Source organism: Manacus candei, unplaced genomic scaffold (genome assembly GCF_025592945.1).
Source record: "Manacus candei isolate 608988 ecotype Guabito, Panama unplaced genomic scaffold, ASM2559294v1 h1tg000158l, whole genome shotgun sequence".
Classification (NCBI taxonomy): Eukaryota; Metazoa; Chordata; class Aves; order Passeriformes; family Pipridae; genus Manacus; species Manacus candei.
In genome coordinates, this window is record NW_026138206.1 from 26,320 (window position 1) to 48,928 (window position 22,609).

The 22,609-nt window shown below is 46.2% G+C and overlaps 1 protein-coding gene across 5 annotated transcripts in view; it reads left to right on the forward strand.

The window, feature by feature from the left end:
- The window catches only part of GPATCH8 (G-patch domain containing 8), a 54,024-nt gene that overhangs the window by 25,649 nt on the left and 5,766 nt on the right, over nt 1-22,609 (forward strand). For 3 of the 5 annotated variants that reach the window (XM_051772710.1, XM_051772713.1, XM_051772711.1), the window contains 3 exons: nt 9,274-9,341; nt 9,800-9,886; nt 13,842-13,985. In XM_051772710.1, the coding sequence (XP_051628670.1) occupies nt 9,274-9,341; nt 9,800-9,886; nt 13,842-13,985 (299 nt within the window). Of the gene's footprint in view, nt 1-7,294; nt 7,340-9,273; nt 9,342-9,799; nt 9,887-13,841; nt 13,986-22,609 lie in introns of all 5 variants that reach the window. The other 2 variants (XM_051772712.1, XM_051772714.1) reach the window with 1 other exon arrangement.

Genomic DNA, 22,609 nt, shown 5'->3' on the forward strand with positions numbered 1-22,609 from the left:
CCAATTGCCGGTGGTAGAAATGTGCTGTTGTGGTACAAAGTGGCTCATTCTCAGCAAAATTCCAGAAGCAGAGTCGTTCTGTACCCACTGGAGCAGCTGCCTGGTGGTGTAACTCTTGTTAAGGAGAAGAGCTGAGCCACTTGGGGAAGAAAGAAACATCTGCATCTTTTATTTAATTGGAGATGTGCTGAGTGGAGCATCAGGCAGGGGAGTGCTGTCAACTGTGACCACACCAGTGCTGGATCCGGGTTCAGACATGCTCATAACGAATTCAGCAGAGTCATTCCTCTGCTCATCTCTTCCCCTGATGTTTTTCATGTTGTTTTTCCCCACAAACAACTTGTGTTATATTTGGAAATGGTGCTTTAACTTGCTAACAGGCACTGAATGTGAAAAAGCAGAAGAGGGGGTTGCCAGTTGACAGGGATCTTTTTTATTTTGGGAAGTGTGGCTTGGGGAGCCACTTTTCCATAGAGACATGTGATGGTTGTGCTGTGACAAGTGAGAAAATGGTGACTGTAGCCTGTTTTATCTTTGGGGGAACACGTGGAGTTGATAAGCTAGAATTTTGTGGTCTGCTGGTAAAATGAAACTAGAAGAGATGTGGTTAAAAACACTGGCTGACCTTCGTGTGAAGTCCTGTGCTAAATGAGCCTGAGGATTGTGAATAAATCAGGAGTTACATAAGTCAGAAGGGGAATGAGAGGGCTGAGTGAAATCTGAATTCAAATACTCTAATGATTTCTCTTGGAATGAGTATTTCCCAATATGTTAAAGGAGTATTATGAAAAGCCATGAGACTGCCATGCAGAAGTGGTATAATTTTAATCACACAGTTGAAAATATTTTTATAAGCTCTTCAGCTTTTCCCCGTCAATTTTTTTTTGACAAGTCTTGTTTAAAAAAAAATAATTGTGCTGAAAACTTCTGGATTTTTTTTTTCTTTTGGACTTGTGTGTTTAATATGAGGCAATAGTATTTTAGAGATATGTCTGGAAGACTGAAACCAGTAGTTTAATCTCATTTAATTAGATGTGGGGAAGCTGAATAGGTTACCCTGCTGTTTCCTTGGTCATAGCAGGGGTTGGGGAGGGTTTGGGCAGTTCAGAGAGGGCAGTGGGAAGGTTTGATGTTTACTGGCCATGTGGAAGGGACTCAGAGGAAGGATTGCCCAGCTTTGGAGTTCAGGTCCAGCTTGTCCTAAGCCAGTTTTAATAACTGTAATTGTTCAACACACTTTTGTAGATTTACCTCTTTAAAGTTCTCTCTTAAGGAAATGTTCTTGCCTCACTGCAGCCTTGACCCTTTAAAAACAGCTCCAGCACCTCTACAGGAAGCAGTTAAAGTTTCCCTATAGCAAAAACTGTGTCCTGTATTAATTTGATGCATTTAAAAGCATTGATTTAATTCACATTCCCACAGTGTTCCCAAGACTGGGATTATCCTGATCTTTTGTGGTATTTCTGAGAGGTGAGTCACAATCTAGTATTTTGCAATGGCAACAGATAAAAAGGTTTTGTCATGGCTGGGCTGCCCTTCAGTGTGTCTGTTGTGAATCAAATAACTCAGGTAACGTGGGGGGTTAGTGTAGAACTGGAACTGGGCCTTAAAACCTCTGGGATAGTTTGTCCCTCAGGGACTGGGGCAGCTCATTTAGCATTTGATTATGATGGAAATGTTCAGTGCAAGTTGAGTTGGAAGGTGGGTGGTGCTGGGCCTGGGGTTGTCTGCAGTGCTCAGGAAATAGGAGCAGCAGGTTGTGTTTCGAGAAGGGACATCCCTTCAGGGGCAGGTCCTTGTGGTGGCAGCAGCAGCTTTCCCTGCAGCCTTTGGTCCTAAAGAAATGCCTTCTGTGATTCCTTTTCCTGCTCAGTAGTACCTCCCTTCGTGTTTGCTTGTGTTTTTAGTGAAATGTTGGCGTTGTTTCAGCATAACTGTTCCGGAAGGGGTTGGATCTTCCCAGGGAGCAGCTCTGCTGATGTAATGCTGGGAGGAGAGGGCAGGGCTGTGTCTTGGGAGCTCTCTGAGCCATGTGGAGCTGGGAACCCTTCCTGCACCCTTGTCCCCTTCCAGTCAGGCTGAAAGCAGTAACCCTGCACAGATTATCAGGGCAGTGCTGTTCCTGTTGATCAAGGTGTGCTCCAAACCTATTGCATGAATTGTACCAGTGACACAGGGAACAGCAGTTATAAGTGTTTTGAGTTTAGTTTATCCTTTTGTGGTAGGTAGCAAAGACAGGTTATCAAATCTGTTAGAAAATGCCAAAATTCAGTTCCTCCATCAAACTGTATTTTTGTTGCATGATTTTCAGTTAAAAAGAAAAAAACAACACACAAGTGGATTTCTGCTCTGACTTGCAAATTCCCTGCTGATAAATATAGTCAGCACTCCCCCCCTCCAGTATCACTGTGGTGCAGTTCTTCCTTGGCACATTCTTCACTAAATCTGTTCAGACAAGGGAAAACATTCCCTCCTGGTCCAAGGGATGAGCACAGTGAAAGAGCAGAAGCGTCTGACAAGTGCTGGGAGCTGCAGAGAGCAGAGAGCTGCAGGTGAAGCAGTGATCCCGTGGCTCAGGCAGGAAATATCTGCTCCCTGGCAGCCCTGGGGGATCCTCCTCTGTGACAGGACACTCTGGGTCCCTTTCCAAGCCTGTGCCAGGTGGCTGCGGGCACCGCACGCTGGGTTTGCTGCTTCCAGGTTCCTCAGCCTGTGGGGAGCAATAAACAGAGCTTTGACCACTCAGGCAACTGAGCTCAGTCACAAATGTGATCACTTGGCAGCTGCAGCTTGGAGAAAGAGCTGGGGGTTTGAATTCCAAGGGCTGGGATCCTGGCGCTGTCCCCGCTCGCCAAATGGCCCCGGCTCGGGTGTTGATGTGCTTCCCATTTGTTGGACCCTCTGATCCCGGGGAGCAGACAGTGGGTGTGTGTCAGGCCTGTGAAAGTGGAACAATGAGCATCTGAGGGGTGTTAGGTTTCTTTCTGGGTTCTGGAGCTTTGTAATGAATACAAGAAGATACAGAAGAGGCAGAAAAAATATCGAACAGTGCCTTTATTCATGAGGTGTGGAAGGGCTTGGCAGCCCTACCCAAGGAATAGCTCTGAACACAGTCTTATCTTCTTGTATCTTAACATGTCCTCCCAGGAACCTCAAATCTCGCATGGGTGAACATTTCCATGCTTGTTTTTGCAACATAAATCACTGCAGTGGTTGTAAGAGTGGTATTTTCCTGTGAGTGAGCTTGAAAAACCTGGGTGCTGTGGCTTTGGAAGCTGCTGTCATCACACCCATCTTCATTGCTCTGTCAAAACCCACAGCACCACAGACCTAAAGGGAGGTTTGCTTAATGCCTCAGTGTCCTCTGGAGGAAGCAGTTGCCCCTTGTCTGCTTTTGAATGTGCAAGATCCCTCTCTTGATTACAGGTGGTGAGTTTAAGGGTGGTTTGAGTGGGTGTAGCCAGTGAAATCCTTGTGCTTTCAGTGACACGTGCTATTGTGACACACGACCTTCTCCTGGCTTAGAATGAGCCTTTATGGCCCTTTGTGCTGGGTAATTGCAAAGCAGTTTTATTAAACTGTGAGAGATGAGTGGGGGAAGTGAGTGGTTGTGGCCATGCACAACCTGCCTCACTCCTGCAGCACAGCCTCAGATCAGCCCAGACCCTTCAGCCCTCTCCACTTGTTGAGGTAACACAGACAGCAACTCTTATCTCTAATTTCTATTCTAAATCATCCCAGAATTGTGTTCTTGCTCCAACATCCTCCATGTTGTTCTTCAATCCATTGCTCAGTATTTGAATTAGGGGTGTTTTTTGTCCCAGAGTCCACTCTGTGCCTTCTCTTGTGTGTCTGAGAAGTTTGGAGCTCCCATTGGAAGTTTTCCATGTGACTGGGGTGTTTACAACTTGTCTTTCTCTCCTCTTTTCTCCCCTGCTTAGTAAGGATTAAATTCACAGGGCAGTTTTTGTGTTGTTGGAAAACACTTTCTCCTCTCTGGGACTCAATGTTTGTCACTGAGGATGATGGACACTTCAGACTTTGTTTGAATCTCTTGATTGTTTTGACCCCTTCCAGAAATCTGACACAAACAGGATGAGCTCACAAATCTAATTCCCAAAGGACACCAGGATTAAAGGTTGCCCTTGTTTGTTCTTTGCTTCTCACAGCAGTTGGAATGAGTTTGATAACGTGGTGTCATTTTTAGCCAGTGCTGGGTACCGCAGGCTTGTGCACCAGTGAAAATTGAGGGGATTTTCTCCCCTCTCTCTTATTGATGCACTGAATGAGGAGTTTGAATTTCCAATGTGACAGCTCTTGGGCTGTCACAGACCCACAGGGAACCCAGCACTGCCAAGGCTGCCACTAACCCATGTCCCCAAGTGCCACATCCACACAGCTTTTAAATCCCTCCAGGGATGATGATTCCACCACTACCCTGAGCAGTCTGTTCCAATGCTTTACAACCCTTTCAGTGAAGAAATTTCCCCTGATACCCAACCTAAACCTCCCCTGGCACAGCTTGGAGCTGTTTCCTCTTGTCCTGTCACTTGTTCCCTGTGAGAAGAGCCCAACCCCCCCAGCTGCATCAAAACAGACCCAGGAGTGTTGAGAGCTTGGAAAATCCTCGTCTTTGAAAATGAAACTCCTTCCTATCTCACACTTCTCAGACAGTGTAGCTGAAGGGCCCTGAATGTATGGAACCATTCCTGGTGTTGATCTGTGGCTCCAGGTTCCTGTTGCCCTTCCAGAGCCTGCAGTGGGGTTTGTGCTGACTGAACAAACCAGCCCTTACCCACCAGAGCAAACCCAGTGACGTGATCCTAAAACTACCCCCTGCTGCCTGCACAAAGCTGTCTTTTCACTGTATCAGTCCCTTTCCAGGAGCAATTAAAACCCCCTGGAAGGTTGTGCCTTGTTGTGGTTTTGATTGTAGCATAAAGATAAGGAACAAGGAGAAATCCTCTGTGCCCAACGAGACCACGTCCCTCTGTCTGTTGTCTGTGTCCTCTGGAGATGCTTAGATTGTGAAATTCTCCTCCAGTGAAGAGTGTGATATCAATCAGTCCTCTAGGATTAAATCCCACAAAGCTTGTACCTGGGGGGAATTTCTATGAAGATGTTGACACAGCAGGCAGGATTCAGGCTGGTCTCTTATCTCAGTGATGCTTCCACACTGTGCATGAGGGATGCACTGAAAGAGGTTTGACTGAATTATGTGAACAATTTTGGGGATTCATCTTCTTTTTAGTGGGAGCATTCTGTTATTTCTGAATGTCTGTTTAACAGAGAAACTTATCTGTTGGGATTGGACAAGGGTAGAGGTTTTAAACTAAAAAAAAAGGATGAAGTTACATTAGATATTGGGAAGAAATTGTTCCCTCTGAGAGTGGTGAGGCCCTGGCACAGGTTGCCCAGAGAAGCTGTGGCTGCCCCTGGATCCCTGGAAGTGTCCAAGGCCAGGCTGGACGGGGCTTGGAACAACCTGATCTAGTGGAAGGTGTCCCTGCCCATGGCAGGGGGTGGGAATGGGTGGTTTTTAAGGTCCCTTCCAACCCAAACATTTCTAGAATTCTGTTCCCCGTGATGCTGCTGCTGGAGGGAGGAGTTCTCCTGAATCTGCAGATTGTCAGTGAAAACTCTTTTCTGTTTTGACTGTTTAAAACCAAGATGAAATGTGTGCTGGTGTTGACAGTGCTGGTGTTTCTGGGTGGTCTCAGATGGCAGGTCCAGCATTCCCATTCCAGAGAGCAGCATCCAGCCCATGTCCAGAGCCAGAGCGTGGCCCTGAACCCACAGTCCTCCGTGTGCAGTGGGACTTGTGTCTGACACCACATCCCTGCAGCATTAGGATTAACTCTTTTCCCAAGATTTATTAATTTACAGCACTGAGGGTGAAGTATTTGCTCGTATCCAATCACTTTGTGGAATTAAAAAGGTGGGAATTTTGAGAAACCTGCCTGGGCAGGTGCTCCCTGCCCCTGCAGGGCTCTGGGAAGGGGGTTGTTTTGGGGTCTCTTTGGGACTGGGCAATTTTTCACAAGCTGGGAGGAAGGTTTCCCCTTTTCCTGGGGAAGAGGAAAGCAAAAGGAGACACAGCTGGTCAGTTTGGGAGTCTCATTTCATTTCTGAATTCAGGGAATCATTACAAACCTAATTTACTTTGAGATTGGATTTTCTAAGGTGCGACTCTTGTGTGAGCTGTTTGTTTTTCTCATCCCTCTGGAGATTCCTGCTCTGTCCTTTCCACAGAGGTTTTCCCTGTGTGTGGAAGTGTTTTATACAATAACCCTCTCTGGTTTGGGGTCTGTGCAAAGTGACCAGTCTGTGAAGGAGTTTGTGACCTGCTCCAGAAAGAAGATCAATGTTTTGGGGTGCAGGGGGCTGGGACACAACTGTGTGTTCTGCAGGATTTATCCCATGGGGGATTAGGTGTCCATGTGGCATTGCTTGCAGCCCTGTGGTGTGGCAGGAAATGTGGGAATTCTGGGCCTTTCTTGAAAGCTTATTTTCCCTTCAGGGCGTGTTGATGTACCAAAGTCAGCAGGAACCCCAAACCTGGGAGGCCCCAGACGTCCGAGAGCCACATTTACATGCTGGGAAAGACCCTGTTGGCATGCCCAGCAGTAGGATAAATTTTCTTGAGGAAGTTCTTTCAAAGGAGAACTTAAAGAGCTAAAGGAAAAAGTCCCATTTCCCCCTTTGGCTGCTGTCCCTGTTCCCTCTGGCAGCCAGCAGGGTGAGAGGTGGCCCTGCCCGTGTCCCTGTCCCTCTTCCACCGTGGCTTTCCTTGGACACAGAGCTGTGCCAGGTCCAGGGGGTCAGTGTGGGGTTGGCACTGCTGCTGTGCCATGTTTGGACGTGGCACTTGTCCCCTGGATGTCACCCTGTGATGTTTCATTTGTGAGGAAAGGATGACTCAGTTAAAAACAAAGGCATCACTTTTCGCATGGAATATCCTCCTCTCACCTGCAACCAGAGCTCCTTTGGGCACAGAACGTTGGCAATTCCTTAAGATCCTGGTTTGTTTCCTTTTTAAACTGCCTGATTCCATGTGCCTCATGCCCCTCTGGGCTGGGGCTGTCCCAGGAGCTCGGCCTGTCCCAAAACACCCAAAAGGAGCCGCCCCGAGTTCCCGCTCCTGGTTCCGCAGGGCAGAGCAGGTCGTGGGGTGGAGGGGTGAGCAAGGAGCCTCCTGTTGTTTTGAATTTTTTTTAACCCATCCTCCCTGCCAAACGGCCTATTTTCTGCCCCTCATGGTTTCTGCCTAACAAATGGTGTTTCTTTTTTACAGCGTTATGATCCTGGACTTGTTGTGGTGATGGTAAACTTAGCAGTGGTAATTTTTTATTTTCAGACTGAATTACTCCTTTTGTCATCAGTGCACCAATGTTAGGCTTACTTTCTCTGTTGTAGCCATCATCCTTCTGCTTGGTCTTTCATTTTCCTTTCCTTTCCTTTCTTTATGCACACTTGTCTGATCCTTGTTCATTAAAGGGTATTGCTAAGAAGGGATGTTTCTGTTTGTGTTAGAACTGCCAAAATCAGTTTAAACATAAATTTCTAATACTGTCCAAACCTGATTTTTTTTTCTCCCCCCCAACACGATGGGCACTTGCACTTGCTACTGCAATTTCCAAATAGATTTTTGAATTAAAAAAAAAAAACCAACAAAAAAACACCAAAAAACTTTGACTGCCTTAGAAGGCAAAAGTACTGATGCATTGTTTGTGTACAGGGGTTTACCAGGGCAATGAGGCTGCATCCAAAGATGTCCATTGCTGGAGAAACAAAGAAACAAACAACAACAAAAAAAAACCAAACCAAAAAAAACTCGAAAAACAATTTAAATAATAAATTGTTGGCACCTGGTGCCAGCCATTCCATTTGGGTTCACCACTTACCAGTAAATCCCTGGCTGAGACGTTATGAAAGTGATATTGCACTTAGGAAGTCATTTTTATAACCTGTCTTTGATTTGGTCCTTTTGCTAAAAATTGCAGTCACTGCTTACTGTATTATACCATTGGGCGTGAGAGGAACCCTGTCAAACCTTGATACCCAAAACAAGGCTCAATCCAAAGTATTTTGGGTGAACGTGGTCGCTGATTTTGGACCTGATGGATACCTGCCTGTCAAATTCCTGGGCGTATCAACAAATCCATAGAGCAACTAATTAAAGGGATTTATTTGATTTATTTCTGAATAAAAACCATGCCTCTGTACTTTAAAGTTCAAAAGCCCCTCTGGGGCTGTGGCTTTGGCAGGAATTAGAGCTGATGCTGGCAAAGTGTTCCCACCTGTCCAGGTTTTCCGAGGCATTTTTAAAGACTTGGACCTTTTGCACGTGGAATCTTTTTGGCACGATTCAAACCTGTGGATCTTTTAGCCCAAAGGTATAATACCTGTGTATGTGTGTATAACAAAACAGTTGTTTACACCAAACAAGAGCAATAATAAGGGAAGTAAACATTCTGTTTTTTCACTCAAGGTATGCACCGGAGAAGGTAAGTACTTTGTTCAGTGGGTTACATCACAACCAACAGTGCCAGTTGTGATGTAAAAATCAAACATAATAATAATAATTTAAAATAATAATAATAATAAAAAAAAAGCTGTGGTAGTAAAGTGCTTGTCTGCCCCATTTTGCTTTGTTTGGCTGGTTATGAGTGGATTAAAGATATGTTTTTTTTTTTTTTAAAGAAAAATAAAAAAAAAATCTCCAGCATAGTTTGATTAGTTCAAAGTCAATTTTCTTCGCAACTAGTCCTTTTCACAGCTTACAGGTGATACAGGAGTGCCAGAGCATCTCCTGGGGGGCAGGTGGCACCCACCTGGCCGTGGCTGAAGGAAGTTTGGCATTCCTTGCTCCTGGGGAGGGACAAAAGCTGGTGGGAGGGAGGCTTCCACACCCTTTACAGGGAAGTCCTAAGTGATTATTCATGAGCTAGAGCAGCAAAATGTGTTTAACAGCCTCTTCCCTCCTGTGGGAAGGTGAGGAGCACGTGTGGCCCCATGTGGAAGCCGTGAGGGACACGGGGGAACGTGAACCACGAGAACATTTTACGTGGCCAGTTCTTGTTGAGAAAAGCCCTTTGTGAGTGCTGGGGGTGCAGGTTTGGCTGTAAGCTGTGAGAATGGCTCGTGTTTGGTTCACTGTAGCTTTCTGGTCTCTGCACTCCAAGGCAAGATCTCTAACCACCCAAACCCAATGTGTACACGAGCTGCGGTGCCGGGCTGCTCCTGATGCCCCTCTGTGTGTTCCTCTTCCAGGGAGGACGGATCCCATCCCTATCGTCGTCAAGTATGATGTCATGGGCATGGGCCGCATGGAGATGGAGGTAAGGTCACCTCCACCTGCCCCCTCAGCCCTGCATGGCTCTTGGGGACGGGTGGGGAAGGCAAAATGAAAACATTTCAAAGTGGCATCAAAGATACAGAACAACTTACTCTTAAATTGACACAGTGAGAAAACACTTCTCAAAAAACACTTCTCAAATGCTTCTCCTCTCTGTTTATCCACGGGGATCTGAGTTCTGGGGTCTGGTTGCTCCCCAAAATCCCTGAGCTCTGTGATTTCCCCCCCCACCCAAAGCTGAGGTTGCCGTTGGCATGGACAGGACCCTCCACCTCGTGTGCATTAATGACCCGTTTTACGCAGAGAAAACGCAGCACAACATGCAGAGGTTCTGTTTCAAACCTCATGGTTTTTAAGCTGTGCATTCTGGCAGTGGGAGTGCAAAGTATTTATGGGACAAATTGCATCTCTTCTCTCTCTTTTTTTTTTTTTAAAAAAAAGCTTGACTACGCCGAGGATGCCACAGAGCGGAGGCGAGTGCTGGAGGTGGAGAAGGAAGACACCGAGGAGCTGAGGCAGAAATACAAGGTACAGAAAGGGGGGCATCAACATCAGAGTGTCTGTGGGCTGGCTGGGAAAAGATTTGTTCTGATTTCTTCTCCTTAGGCTGCAGTGATGGTGGCAGGAATTAAGTGTTCTGTCATTGTTGAGATGATTTGTATTTTAACAAACTGGTTATTCCCTTCCTGGCGTTAACCTTGGTGTTTGTTTAGCTGCTGAAGAGCTCCAGGACACCAGCAGGGCTTTTCTCTGTGTGCTTTGCTGCTGTTCTGGAAAAAAACAGTTTTATGGTGAGCAGGACATTTCCTTCCCTGTGCCCAGGGCTGCCAGATTTTTCTAGTGGACCTGCCACCTTGTTAGTGCAAAACCTGCAGAGGGGCTGGGAGGGAGGAGGTGTTGTCTTGTGAGTGGGGCATTATTGCATAAATCCTGCTTAATTTGGAAGGGTAGGAAACAGCTCCAGCTTGGAGAAATCAATGGGCTGTAGTTCTTTGGAAGAATTGCTCTGCCAACATTAAAAAAAAATAATGATTCTATATTTCCATGGGGTTTACAAAACCTGAGGGGTTATTTTGTAAGCTGGAAGCTGATAAAAATGAGCTGTGGTGTTGGGGTTGAGCGTGACATGCTGGAGCATTCTTGGATTAGCTGTAACCAGGTTCTCTGTGGGGACCTGGTCTTTGCTGGTCCTTTAATCCACTCGTCCTCTTCCCAGCCCATCAGGTTTTAGGAAAACCTTCAGTTGTCCTGAGACTGGGGAAGTACCAGGGTTGAGGAAGAGCCTGAGACATCCAAATGGAGTGTCAGAGTTGCATAAATTTTATTTCTTTGAGAAACAATGGAAGAGTAGTTTCAATTCCATTAAAATTAAACATAACCTTGGCAAATCTAAAATTCCATTTCCCCAGCTGAACAGTTAATTCTACAGGCAGTTTGTTCAGCTACAAAAATTTATAGCCTCATTTCTTCATTTTTTTTTTTTGGGCCCTTGACTTGCTCAGTCAGTGAACTGCAGGTTTTTGGGTGCCCATAAGGGCTGTGAATTCCCCGTGCCTGGAATTGTTCAAGGCCAAGTTGGGCAGGGCTTGGGTCAACCTGGGATAGTGGAAGGTGTCCCTGCCCATAGTAGAGGGTGGAAGTGGATGCTTTTAAGGTCCTTGGTTTTAAAGTCCATTCCAATCCAAACTATTTGAGGATTCTGAAGTTCTTGTAGTTTGCAATTCTCTTTTCAAATGCAGCTGAATTTGTGTTGCTCTGAGACTCTTTTCTCTTCCTGCCCTTATCCAGCCCGGGCATATTCCAGGAGCTCTGGAGCAGCAGCAGCCTCTCCCACCTCCAGTGGGTTTTTATTATCATGCTTCATCCTTACCCCTTGCATTTTGATATTAATCTGTGCAAAATCTCTGCAGTCCTTATTTTTGCATTGCTCCACAGGAGGCCATTATGTAACTGTGCATCCTGATTAGCCATTCAGGGAGCCTCAGAGGAATTTGGGATAACTCTGCAGCCAAGAAGCAAACCATAAATGTTCTTTAATTCCCTCCTTTTGTATAGATTCTGATCATTCAAATGGCTGAGTTTCATTGTTCAGCCACGGGATGCTTGCTCAAAAAAACCTACCCATGGTGCAGGAAGCTTGTTCTGGGATTCAGAGGAACGTTAAACCTCAGTGTTCTGTGGATCTCACGCTGCTCTGTTTTCCTTTCTTGTCTTCCTGGGGACCTGCTTCAGGCTCAAACCTCCAGATTTGTTGATTTTTTTTTTCTCTTTTTTCTTCTTAACAAGGGCATCTGGTAATAGATGGAAGCAGGAAGTTGCAATACATCTCTTTTATTTAGGAGGTGAACAGTGCTCTAAATTGAAAACAACCCCAAACATTAGCACGGGAATTTTTCAGATATTTTTTTTTCCCCTCCTCAGGTGCTGAAATTTTTTACATAAATTTTGCATCATATAAAACATGCTCAGTAGTGTTCTTTTAATGCAGTTTTGATGTGGTAACTGGGAGATAAAACATATTGCCTTGAACAAGATCTGAACTGAAAGAGAAAAAAAAATCTTGCACAGTTTATCTCTCTTAAATATTTGCTGCTTCCTCTTGCTGGGCAAGGAAGCTTCCCATGAGAAGTTTGTATTGAAGATGGAAACACTTAAACCCTTCAGTGCTTTTTCTCTAATGTTAGGCTATTTTTTTTGTATAATTCTCTTTATTCCAGTTGAATTGCCTGTGGGAAGTGGCTGTTTGGGATGTGCTGCTGCAGTGGGCTTTGGGATGTAGCGTTTGCAGCTGGTTTTGAGTAAGAAGCACCTCCTCAGAGTAAACCTTCCCCAGTGCTTGTGCAGAGTGGTGATGTTTTATTAATTCTGCTGGTGGGGCTGTAATTGAGCCAGCCTGGCCAGGGGAGGGGCTGCTTTGCCCTCAGGTTGCTGTGTCTGGGGCTCAGGTGTCTGAGCTGGGGCTGTGCCCTGGGGACAGGGCTGGGGAGCAGCACAGGCTCCTTCCAGCACCTGCATTTCCAACCACTACAGCCACTTGAGGGACTGGGGTTGCCCCAGAGTCCCAGAGCTTGTGCCCACCCCAAACCTGTAGCTAAAGAGGGCAGGATGTGACTGTTGCCAATCCGGACACCACCTCTGCCTGCAGGTTTGGTTTTCCACCTATAAAGACGCTGAATTATAAGGAAACAAATCCTGTCTGCAGCCTTCAAGGTGGTCTCCTTCCCCCTGCTCATTAAATGCAGCTCCCTGTGCCCAGTGTGATCCCTGTGTCTGGGCTCAGCCTGATGGACAGTGTTGCTCCTGGGAAGGTTTCACTGACAGGGAATCTACTGGGGTGGGTTGGGCTCCTTGGTGTCTGAGCAGTGATTCCCAGCTGGAGCTGCATTCCTCCCTCCTGAATTCAGGCACACAAACCAAGATCAAGCAGGCAGCTGTTAGCACTCAAAATGGAGGAAGCACCAGCATTTGAAGTTCTGTTCCAAAGGCAGGAATCCTCCTTGGTTTGATGTGTTTGTGCCTCTCACACGCTGCCGGTGCGTTTGTGGGCGAGCTCAAGGCTTTGAACCTCTCCTTGGAGCACAGACAATCCCACAGGCTCTCCTGAGGCAGAGCTGCCTTCCCCTGTCAGTGCTGGAGGCCTTGTTTTAAGTCTGTTTTAGTGATACCTGTGCTCTGACAAGGTGATATTCTGTGTAAGAAATGCAGTCGGTGGCGTTGCAAAGTTCTGGAATCACACCTGTGAATTTGCAAAGACTGCTCAGCTTGATAAGCTGGGCTCAACAAGGCCAAGTGCCAGGTCCTGCTCTTGGGTCACAACAACCCCATGGAGCACTCCAGGGTGAGGGAAGAGTGGCTGGAAAGCTAGAAAAGAACCTCGAATCCTTGGTTCAGTTTTGGACCCCTCACAACAAGAAAGACGTTGAGCGTGTCCAGGGAAGGGAACGGAGCTGGGGAAGGGGCTGGAGCAGCAGGAACAGCTGAGGGAGCTGGGGGGGCTCAGCCTGGAGAAAAGGAGGCTCAGGGGGGACCTTCTGGCTCTGCAACCCCCTGACAGGAGGGGGGAGCTGGGGGGGGTCGGGCTCTGCTCCCAGGGAACAAGGGACAGGAGGAGAGGGAACGGCCTCCAGCTGTGCCAGGGGAGGGTCAGGTTGGACAGCAGGAGGAATTTCTTCCTGGAAAGGGTGGTCAGGCACTGGAAGGGGCTGCCCAGGGAGTGGTGGAGACCCCATCCCTGGAGGTGTCCAAGGAAGGACTGGACGTGGCACTGAGTGCTCTGGGCTGGGGGACAAGGTGGGCATCGGGCACAGGTTGGACTCAATGATCTTGGGAAGTCTTTTCCAATCTGATTGATTCTGTAATAAATATAACCATCAATATACTCTAAGTTTTTCTGAAACACTATTTTTCCTTGAAGGACTAACTCCTCATCTTCCAGTCTGTTTTACAGGATGTTTAACAGAAGCATTTTTTATTAATATTTTAGGATTATGTTGATAAAGAAAAGGCCATTGCCAAGGCTTTGGAAGACCTCAGAGCAAACTTCTACTGTGAACTCTGTGACAAGCAGTATCAGAAGCATCAGGAGTTTGACAACCACATAAACTCTTATGACCACGCTCACAAACAGGTAACCAAGTGCTGATAGCACAGTTCACCAGTCTGATGTTCATCATGGTGGTCTTGTCTGTGGTTAATACTTGGAATTTCCCTGGTGTATCTGTTTTCCTTATAACTCCAGGAATAGGTGTTTTGTGTTGCTGGGTAAGATTTTTATGCATTTAAAAATCCAAAACAACAGAGAAACCCCAAACCCCAATCCACGATTGGCATCAAGGAGCCCCAGTTCTGAGAGACCCAGGGGCAGGAATGGGCTGCTGTTAAACTGGGAATAGAACATGTGGATATGGATGGCTCCCAGTTCACTTTTAGCACAGTACAGCTTTGGGGAGTGATGATACACCATGTGTGAGTATTTTAGTACTTCAGTCTGTGTTCTGTTGAGTTACTGAAAACAGACCAGGAAATAATGGGCTGTGTCAGAGGAGCACTTCCCAAATCCTGTAACCCTCAGGAGAAGGCGGATTCAGTGTCTGTGTGGAGCTGGCTTTGTTCCCAAGGTAGGGATGTGTTCACAGGGTATTTCACACTGCACAGTAAATAATAAAAAGTTCATGTGTTAGCCTGGTCTGTTTGACCACTTAAGCTGCTAAATGAGATGTAACTGCACAGCAGACAGCGGTGTTGGGCTCACCCAGAGCTGGAATGGCTCAGAGGAGGGTTTTGATGTTCCTAGTCATAAATTCTAACAACACAATCATTAAAATGCTGATACCTCGTGGAGGATGTGCTGCAGAGTACTAGAGCTTGCAAAATAGCAGTGAACAGCTTAAAAACAGGAATAGGGCATTAGAATGTGATTTTTTTGTGTGTGGATTAAATGTAGGCTGTGATAGTATTCCAAGTAGATTCTGTAAGGGAGTCTTAACAAGAATTCTCGTGGCAGGGCAGTTTTCTGTGACCAAGTTTGGTTTAGTGGAATTCAGAGCAGAAATGCCTTCATTCACTTTGTGTTGGGCAAAGGGCTGTTTTGACACAGTCCTGACACCTGAGAGCTGTGAACTTCACCTGAAGGTTTCCATCAGCTTGGCTGAAACTCGGGTGCAACGACCTGCATTTATTTAGGAGGTGGAAGGACCTGTTTGTGTCACATTCTCAGTGTGCTGATGCAGCATAATTATGTCAGCTCCTGTTCAAGCCCTCGGTGACTAATGGGGGACTGACGTGAGCCTGGCAAGGCCCAGAGCTGTTCCAGCACCTGGAGATGCTGTGAAGGAAGAAACAAACCTGTGGAAGCAACCACCCCTCGTTGGTATAAAAGGAGTGATCAGCAGGAGTGACCTGAGAGAAAAATGTCTTGTAGACACACAGGGTGGGGACGTCTCATCAGCAGGAAGAATTTAGGGGTTGCTGATTATTTTGAGAGGAATTATGTTCTTGGATAATTCCATCCGTTGCAGTCACTTCAGGCAGGCTTTGGAGCAAATGAGCCTCCAAACTGTGGCTGCATCACCCAGCATTAATTTCCAGTTACAGAGGGATTTAGACAAAGAAGCAATCATGCTTTGCTTAGGGAAAAAATTGCTTGTCCAGCTTTGTGTCAGGCTGAAATGTGTGTGACCCTGTTGGGTCTGTGTTCAGGGAGTGAACTTGAAACTCCAGAGACATAATGAGAGTGAATTTGCATAAGTAACATCATCTCACTGCTGTGTCCAGTCTAAATTTTAAGGTAGTTTAATTAAAAAAAAAAAAGCAAAGCTGTACTTTTTATATGTTGCATGTTGATGTTTCACATTTTGCCTTTTTGGACAAGAAGGCAAGGTTACAGAAAGGGGAGCACAAAGTTTTTGAGGAAAACCAGAAAGTTTTCTTCAAAGTAGGCCACTCAGTTGGCTTTCCTGGAAAGATGAGCTGCTACAGTATCTTAGATAGTTACAGCAACCTGGCTTGGTATAATGTTATCTGCAGTATTTTGCCTTCTCAGTGGTAATTTTTGAGGCAACAGAGCTCGTTTTTCCCTTTTTCTTGGCTTGATTTCTCCAGGATCATTTTTGCTTTTAAGTATTTTTAGTTCCACATCCCCTGACGTTGAAGTGTTTGCTTATCCCTCTGTGGTGCAGCGAGCCACAGGCTGTCCCTGTAAATAGATGTTCCATCCTCAGATCCCTTTCTGCTCCCCAGTTATAAAGACACTGTCTTGTATTCCAGGAAGGAACTCAAGATTATTGCCAAACAGGGATGATAGGTAAGTGTATTGATCCCAACCGGATAAATTTTGGACCCACCAAAATTGTGCCAACACCAAACAATTAAAGGGGAGGTTTATTCTATCATTTCCTGGCTATCCTGTTTTTTTAGAGCATTTGGCTCCATCTGAATCAACCTCAACACCAAGTTTCTATCCAAAAGACAGAATTTCCTTACCTGGGAAAACAACCTTCCATTTATTCTCACAAACCTGTTTCAGTTGCTGTATTTTAATCCATCCTGCTGGAGGTGTGCAATGTTGTTCCCTAGCTTTTTTTTTAATTAGTTTGATAGTTGAGATGAGAAGTGCAGCTGTTTTAAAGACCTGTAACCTTCTGGTCACCCTCTGGTCCCTCTTGGGGGAAGTCAGAGGACTAAAAGCAACTGGAGTGGGTGCAGATGGCACTGCAGGAGGGACAATAAGCTCAGTTCCCTCACAGATCCTTCAGTGAGCAACTGGAAAAGTCTTTAACCATGGATCTCATAACTTCCTGTACCCTGGAAAGCTGCTGATGTCTTTAGTGGTGGTTTTTTTAGCTGTAAGATCTTGAGCTAAAGGCCTGGTAGGTTATGAAGGGTCCTGCCTCGGATGGTGTCCAGTCACAGTTGTCAACAGAGTAATAATTAATAAAAGTGTACAGAAAAAAGGTGGAAAATGTTGGAAGAAAACTTTTGCAGCTAGAGAGGAGCTTGGGTGGTGAATATGGACCCAGTGTATATCCCTGGAAGTGTCCAAGGCCAGGTTGGAGAGGGCATGGAAGGTGTCCCTGCCCATGGCAGAGGGTGGGACTAGATGGGCTTTGGGGTCTTTTCCAACCCAAACCAGTCTGTGATTCTGTGATTTTTGTACTGCTTTTCTATCCTGATCCTTGGGAGATCCCACAGTCCTGGAGCACTCTGGGCTCGGTGGGAATGTGCCCTTAGGGCATTACATCCAAGTGGGCCCTTAATTCCATTTGGGGTTTTGACATCAAGATAGAAACTCCACCTTAGGTCTGTGTGAAGATGAGGGTGGGTGCCCTTACCTGGGGCTGTACCCAGTGTGTGTATTCCTGTCCAATAAACCTGGGTGTGCAGGGCCCAGCACTTGGAGCAGCCTGCAGAAGGTGTTACAGTTGGAATTACCTGAGGTGTCAGTTCTGAACCATTTCCAGTCAGCCTTTACTGTGAGGGTTTTTTAACAAGCCAAGAACTTACAGAATCTCACACCCAGGCACTCCTTTCCTGCTCGTGCCCCTGCTGAGGGGTTCAGCTGTTTACTGAGTCACTGACCCAGCAGAATCAAAACATTCCCCTGTGAAAAACAAACGTGTTCCTGTGTGAACCTGTGCCAGGTTCCCTGGGAGAATGTAACCAGGACTGAAATGAAGGCTTTTATGTAGCTTTCCCCCCCCCCCGAAATGTGTGTTGTTTTGGATGTGTAGATGATTAATTCTGCATAGATTCTCTCTGTTAAAGGACAAAGGGAATGTATTTCCATAAAGAAGTTCTTTGGGAAACAGGGTGGAGCTAAGAACTGAAACTACAGATCTGCAGTTCTCTTTGTGCCCTAATTATCTGCATCTTTGCTTCTAATGCTGAGAGGGAGGGATCTGTTAAAGCACAAAAGAATTACCAACACAGTCACTGCTGGGGTGGATGAAGACTCTTAAATCCAGAGCCCGAGTCTCCTGGTTTGGGGAGACTTGGACTTGTGCTTTCCAAAAACTTGGGCCTCCAAGCACAGCTTAAATGGAGAAGGCTGAGGAGAGAATCTCCTCATGGGAGATTCTTCCACCTCAGAAATGCCTTATCCTCAAGAAATCCCACTAATTGACTTTTAAGGGGCTGCAAAAGAGCTGGAGAGGGACTTTGGACAAGGGCCTGGAGTGACAGGCCAAGGGGGAATGGATTTAAGTTGGGAGGGAGTAGGTTTAGATTAGATAGATGTTAGGAAGAAATTGTTCCCTGTGAGGGTGGGGAGGCCCTGGCACAGGTTGCCCAGAGAAGCTGTGGCTGCCCCTGGATCCCTGGAAGTGTCCAAGACCAGGTTGGACGGGGCTTGGAGCAACCTGGGCTGGTGGAAGGTGTCCCTGCCATGGCAGGGGGTGGCACTGGATGTTTTTTAAGGTCCTTTCCGACCCAAACCATCCTGTGATATTTTTCTTAACCCAGTTCTGGTTGTTCAGCTGCTCATTTGCTGATGACAGACACATTTGGAGAGGAGCACTTAGACATGGAGAATGTTCAGTAAAACCAGCCCTTAGCATACCAGGCCTGGAGTGTGATTCCAGTGTGATTCCAAGGGTTGCCAACCTCCTGCAGGGCAGAGCTGGGGTCACTGGGCCATCTCTGTCACATTATCATATTTTTTCCTAAGTGGAAAATGTGGTGTCAGAGAAGAAATTAAGATGCAATAAAAGCAGCATTTGCAGGCCATTTCCTCTCTGCTCCTTTTCACTTCATTAATGAGCATGCAAAGAATGTTGATTACCAAATACCAAAGATAGGCCAGGCTTGTGTTCTCACTTGGATAAAACAATAAAGGTTGCCATCCTTGGAGCTTGTGTTTAGCTGATGGTGTCATTAACTCCCAGAAGCTGATGTGGCAAAGAATCAAGCAGACATCAAAAGTTCAGAAAGCCAGACATCTGCTGGCATGGAATGAGAAGTACATTATTAGTAGTAGTATTAGTATTATTACTAGTATTATTACTACTATTATTATTATTATTTTGTTTAATGCAGATTTGCAGATTTGAGAACAGTAGCAGGGGAGGAGTTGGCTCTGATGCCACAGGAGTCCTGTCCCCAGCTCTGTACGTGGATCAGGTCTCACCATCCCCTCAGTTTGAGGTTTGGCATGAAGGTCTCAGATTTTCAGGTCTGTCAAGGGGCTTTTGTATTGTGAGAATAACATGATCTCCTTTTGCTCTGCACTTTTAGCCCAGGAATGTCTCCCAGAGGGCCTCAGTTCAGTGGTACTGCAGGGCTCTGTCACCTCAACTGAGAAGATCCATTTCCTGCTGGTTCTGAACCTGTGAAGCTCCACACCCCAGCTGGGTACTGGGGAGGTCTCACCTGAGACCACCTCACCAGCAGAATCTGGGGTGTGCTGAGTGGTTTCATGGCCCCAAGCCTTTCAGGGAGTGTTGGGACAACGCTCTCAGGCACAGGGTATGATTTTGGGGTGTCCTGTGCAGGGCCAGGAGTTGGACTCGATGATCCTTGGGGGTCCCTTCCAGCTCAGGACATTCTGTGATGATTCTGTGGCTTTCCTGTTAGAATAGTTCCTGCTCCCCCGCCTTTGTTTCCCCATTTTGCTGTGCCTGTGCTGGGCTCTGGAGCTTTTCAGAGATGCTGCAGGGCAGCTGGTTTAAGCTGATTTGCAGGGAATTGTAAGGTGATGGTGGATTTTGCCAATTTGGCCCCTCCTGAGCCACGCAGGGATCGGGAGATAATCCATCACTGTGGCCTCTTTGTGCTGGAGTCCGGACGTAGCTGCAGATTTGATAACAAACCTGCTCTTCAGGAGCTCCATTTGCACTCCTGGGGAAATGTAGAGATGATGATTTTGTTAGAAACAAGGCTGAAAACTTAAAATACTCTTCTTTGTTACAAAGCTGAGGGGGGTGGCAGCTATTAATAAAACACAGGAAGGCTGGAAGTAGTGAAGTGCTGCTTCCAGAGTGTGGAAATCTGGAGAAACTTCATATAAGTGCTGGTGATTTGTGTCCTAATGTGCTGGTCACTCACTCACTGGTGTGGCCCTTCTAACAGCTGAAGCAATAAACCAGCAGAGTAATATTCCTTGGCTTGATTGTTGTTATCATCTGACAGCTTGAAAATACGTTACTGCTTCCTCAGAAAACACACTGCCTGTGGAGCAAAAAATGCCTCCTAATTTTGAAATCCTATAGCAGCATGAAGCTTGTGTTTGATTTAATACAGGTTGGTGGCTTTAATCCTGTTGAAAAAATCATAGTCTTGCTCAGCACCATGAGAAGACTTTAAAAAGGCAGGATTCACCCTAAGAAGGTGGTTTCCCAGGGCTCCTTTTGGAGGGGAGAAGCTGCCCAAGGATGATGGAGTGGCTGTGTTAAATCCTTGTTGAAATTTCTCTGCTGTGCTGGGGGAAGGGGCAGTTCTGTGGCTGTCCAGCCTCCCTCACACTCAAACACATGGTGCAATCCAAAAAGGAATTTAGAGGTTTTGGAGGATTGGAATAATGAACCCTTGCCTTGGGATTAGGTGGAAATTTCTTTAATGTAAGCCTGGTTTAAGTCTCTGTTTAGTTCAGATGACTTTCTGGGAAGGCTGAGGCCTGGAGTGTATGAGAAGCATTTCAGTGCTCCATGCTGGAAAATTGTACTTCAGGCCTGGAATTGCTTCTCCCCAGTCAGGAGAAGTTCTGGCTGTTTTCAGAGTTCCATTATTGAGTTGTTTTTATGGATGAGCAGTCTGGGCTCATGTTGTCTCCCTTTTCCCTACCCCAGGGTGCATTTATGGAAGATAATGCAGTCCAGGCAGGTCTCTTGCAAACTCGAGGAGTCATTTCCAATGATGGGTGCATTGTTTTAGGGCAGTCAAATAAGCTGAACTATGTTACATTCCATATTTTACATTCCCAAGGAGCTGGCATGGTGCATTTGTGGAGCTTTTCTACCCTGTACTTCCCCCAGCAAGACCCTTCTTCCTTCTGGCTCCTGTGTGACAAAAAGAAACTCAGCCTTGAGATCTCTTAGTCCTGTGTAAAGCCAGACCAGCTTTTCCCCAGTTTGAGGAGTAGCAGATTCTCAGCAGCCTCAACACCACAGTCAGTGGTTTGTCACCCTGAAGGGCACAGGTTTGGGTGCAGCTGGAGGTTGCTGTGGTGGATATTGTGGGGTTACAGTGCTTTGGGGTGGTTCATTTGCTTCACACCTCTAATTTTTAAGTGCTGAGAGTGGGAGGTTGGGGCTGCAAAGACACACAAAGGTCAGCATTTAAGAAAGGGTATTTAATTCTGTTTGCATTCAAATTGCCATGTAGTGAAGGCAGGAGGGCTGGGGGGCAGCTGCATTATTCCCAACAACTCTGAGCCCACTTTGTGTCCCTGGAGGTGATCAGGGGCTGGAGGGGGTTCTGGGTGCACCATCACACCTTCCTCTTGAAAGGGAAAGGTCACAGTTCATGTCTGGTCTAAATAGCTGGGTCATATTTTTTTCCAAATGGGTGAGTGATCTCGAGACTTGGCACCAGCCCCCATTAAATAGTGTTGTCAGCTGTTGGTGGCTGTAACTTCCCGGAGCATTTCAGACACGCTTTCGAAATCAGCCTGAAAAAGCCGATGGCGTTGCTTTAGTCCCATCTAGTTGTGGTTTGGTTTTTTTTTCCTCCCTCTTGGAAAAAAAATTTACTCTTCAACATTTAACATACACCACAAAACCCTTGAGCCCTTTACTTGTCCTGGTGAAAGTAGCTCTGCTGTTCCAGGTGGGATCATTGCTGTGTCCGTGCGTGTCCGTGTCCGTGTCCCCCCTCTCCAGACCCCCATCCTGGTCCTGTAGCTCTGCTGGCTCCTCTCCTGCTCTGTAGAGTAGCTGGCACCACACACCCACAGCTCTCTAGTAATGCTTGCTTGTATTTTTTTATTCTTTTTCCTCTCTTCCACTCTTGTTATATTTTTACTTTCTTTTTTTCTTTGTGATGTGACGTTTTCAGCTGATGTATTGAAAGCAAACCCTTCTAATTTTGGAACCCAGATCACAAGAGTGAGTTTCTTTCTACTGGTGTCTGTAGCTGTATCTTCTTTGTGTGTCTTCCCCTCTGATTTTGGTAGCACCTCAACCACATTTAGTAAATACAATTAGGTAAGAGAATCCTCTGTCTCGTCCAGTTTTCCCTTTTTTCACAAAGCAATGTTCTCTTTACATTGGGCCAGCTTAATTCCTCTAATTTGAGCTTTGGGTTGGTTTCCAGATCCACTGTTCCTGTGTGTGGCAGGCTGACTCTGCTCCAGGAAAGAGGCAGAGTCAGCCAGCCAGAAGTATTTAGAATTCACCAGTGCTATGTACATCCTGTACGAGAATTGTTCCAAAGTGACTCCTGCTCCGAGTCCCATCAGTCTCTCAGGCCCTGCATGAAATGCCTGAAAAACATGAAACTTCTTTCAAAAGCTGAGTACAGGATGCATTCTGGAATTGAGCCTTTTGAAAGGGTTTTGAATTGTGCACTAAAAAAGAACAGTGAGTCCCTTCAGGATGGTAGAGGTCTGTCTTTGCTGCTTTCTGTTACTTCAACTTCTGTAGAGCACCCTAAAAAAGCATTGTGAATATCCACATATATTCCAAGGAAAACCAGCAACCTCTTCTCCTAGTGCTCCGAGACAAGGACTTTCCAAAATGTTCTGAAGTCTTGGCTGTTTATTTTCTATTAAAATTGGCTACCTAGACTTCCTCAGTGATGTCAGGGTGTTTGAAATTCCTT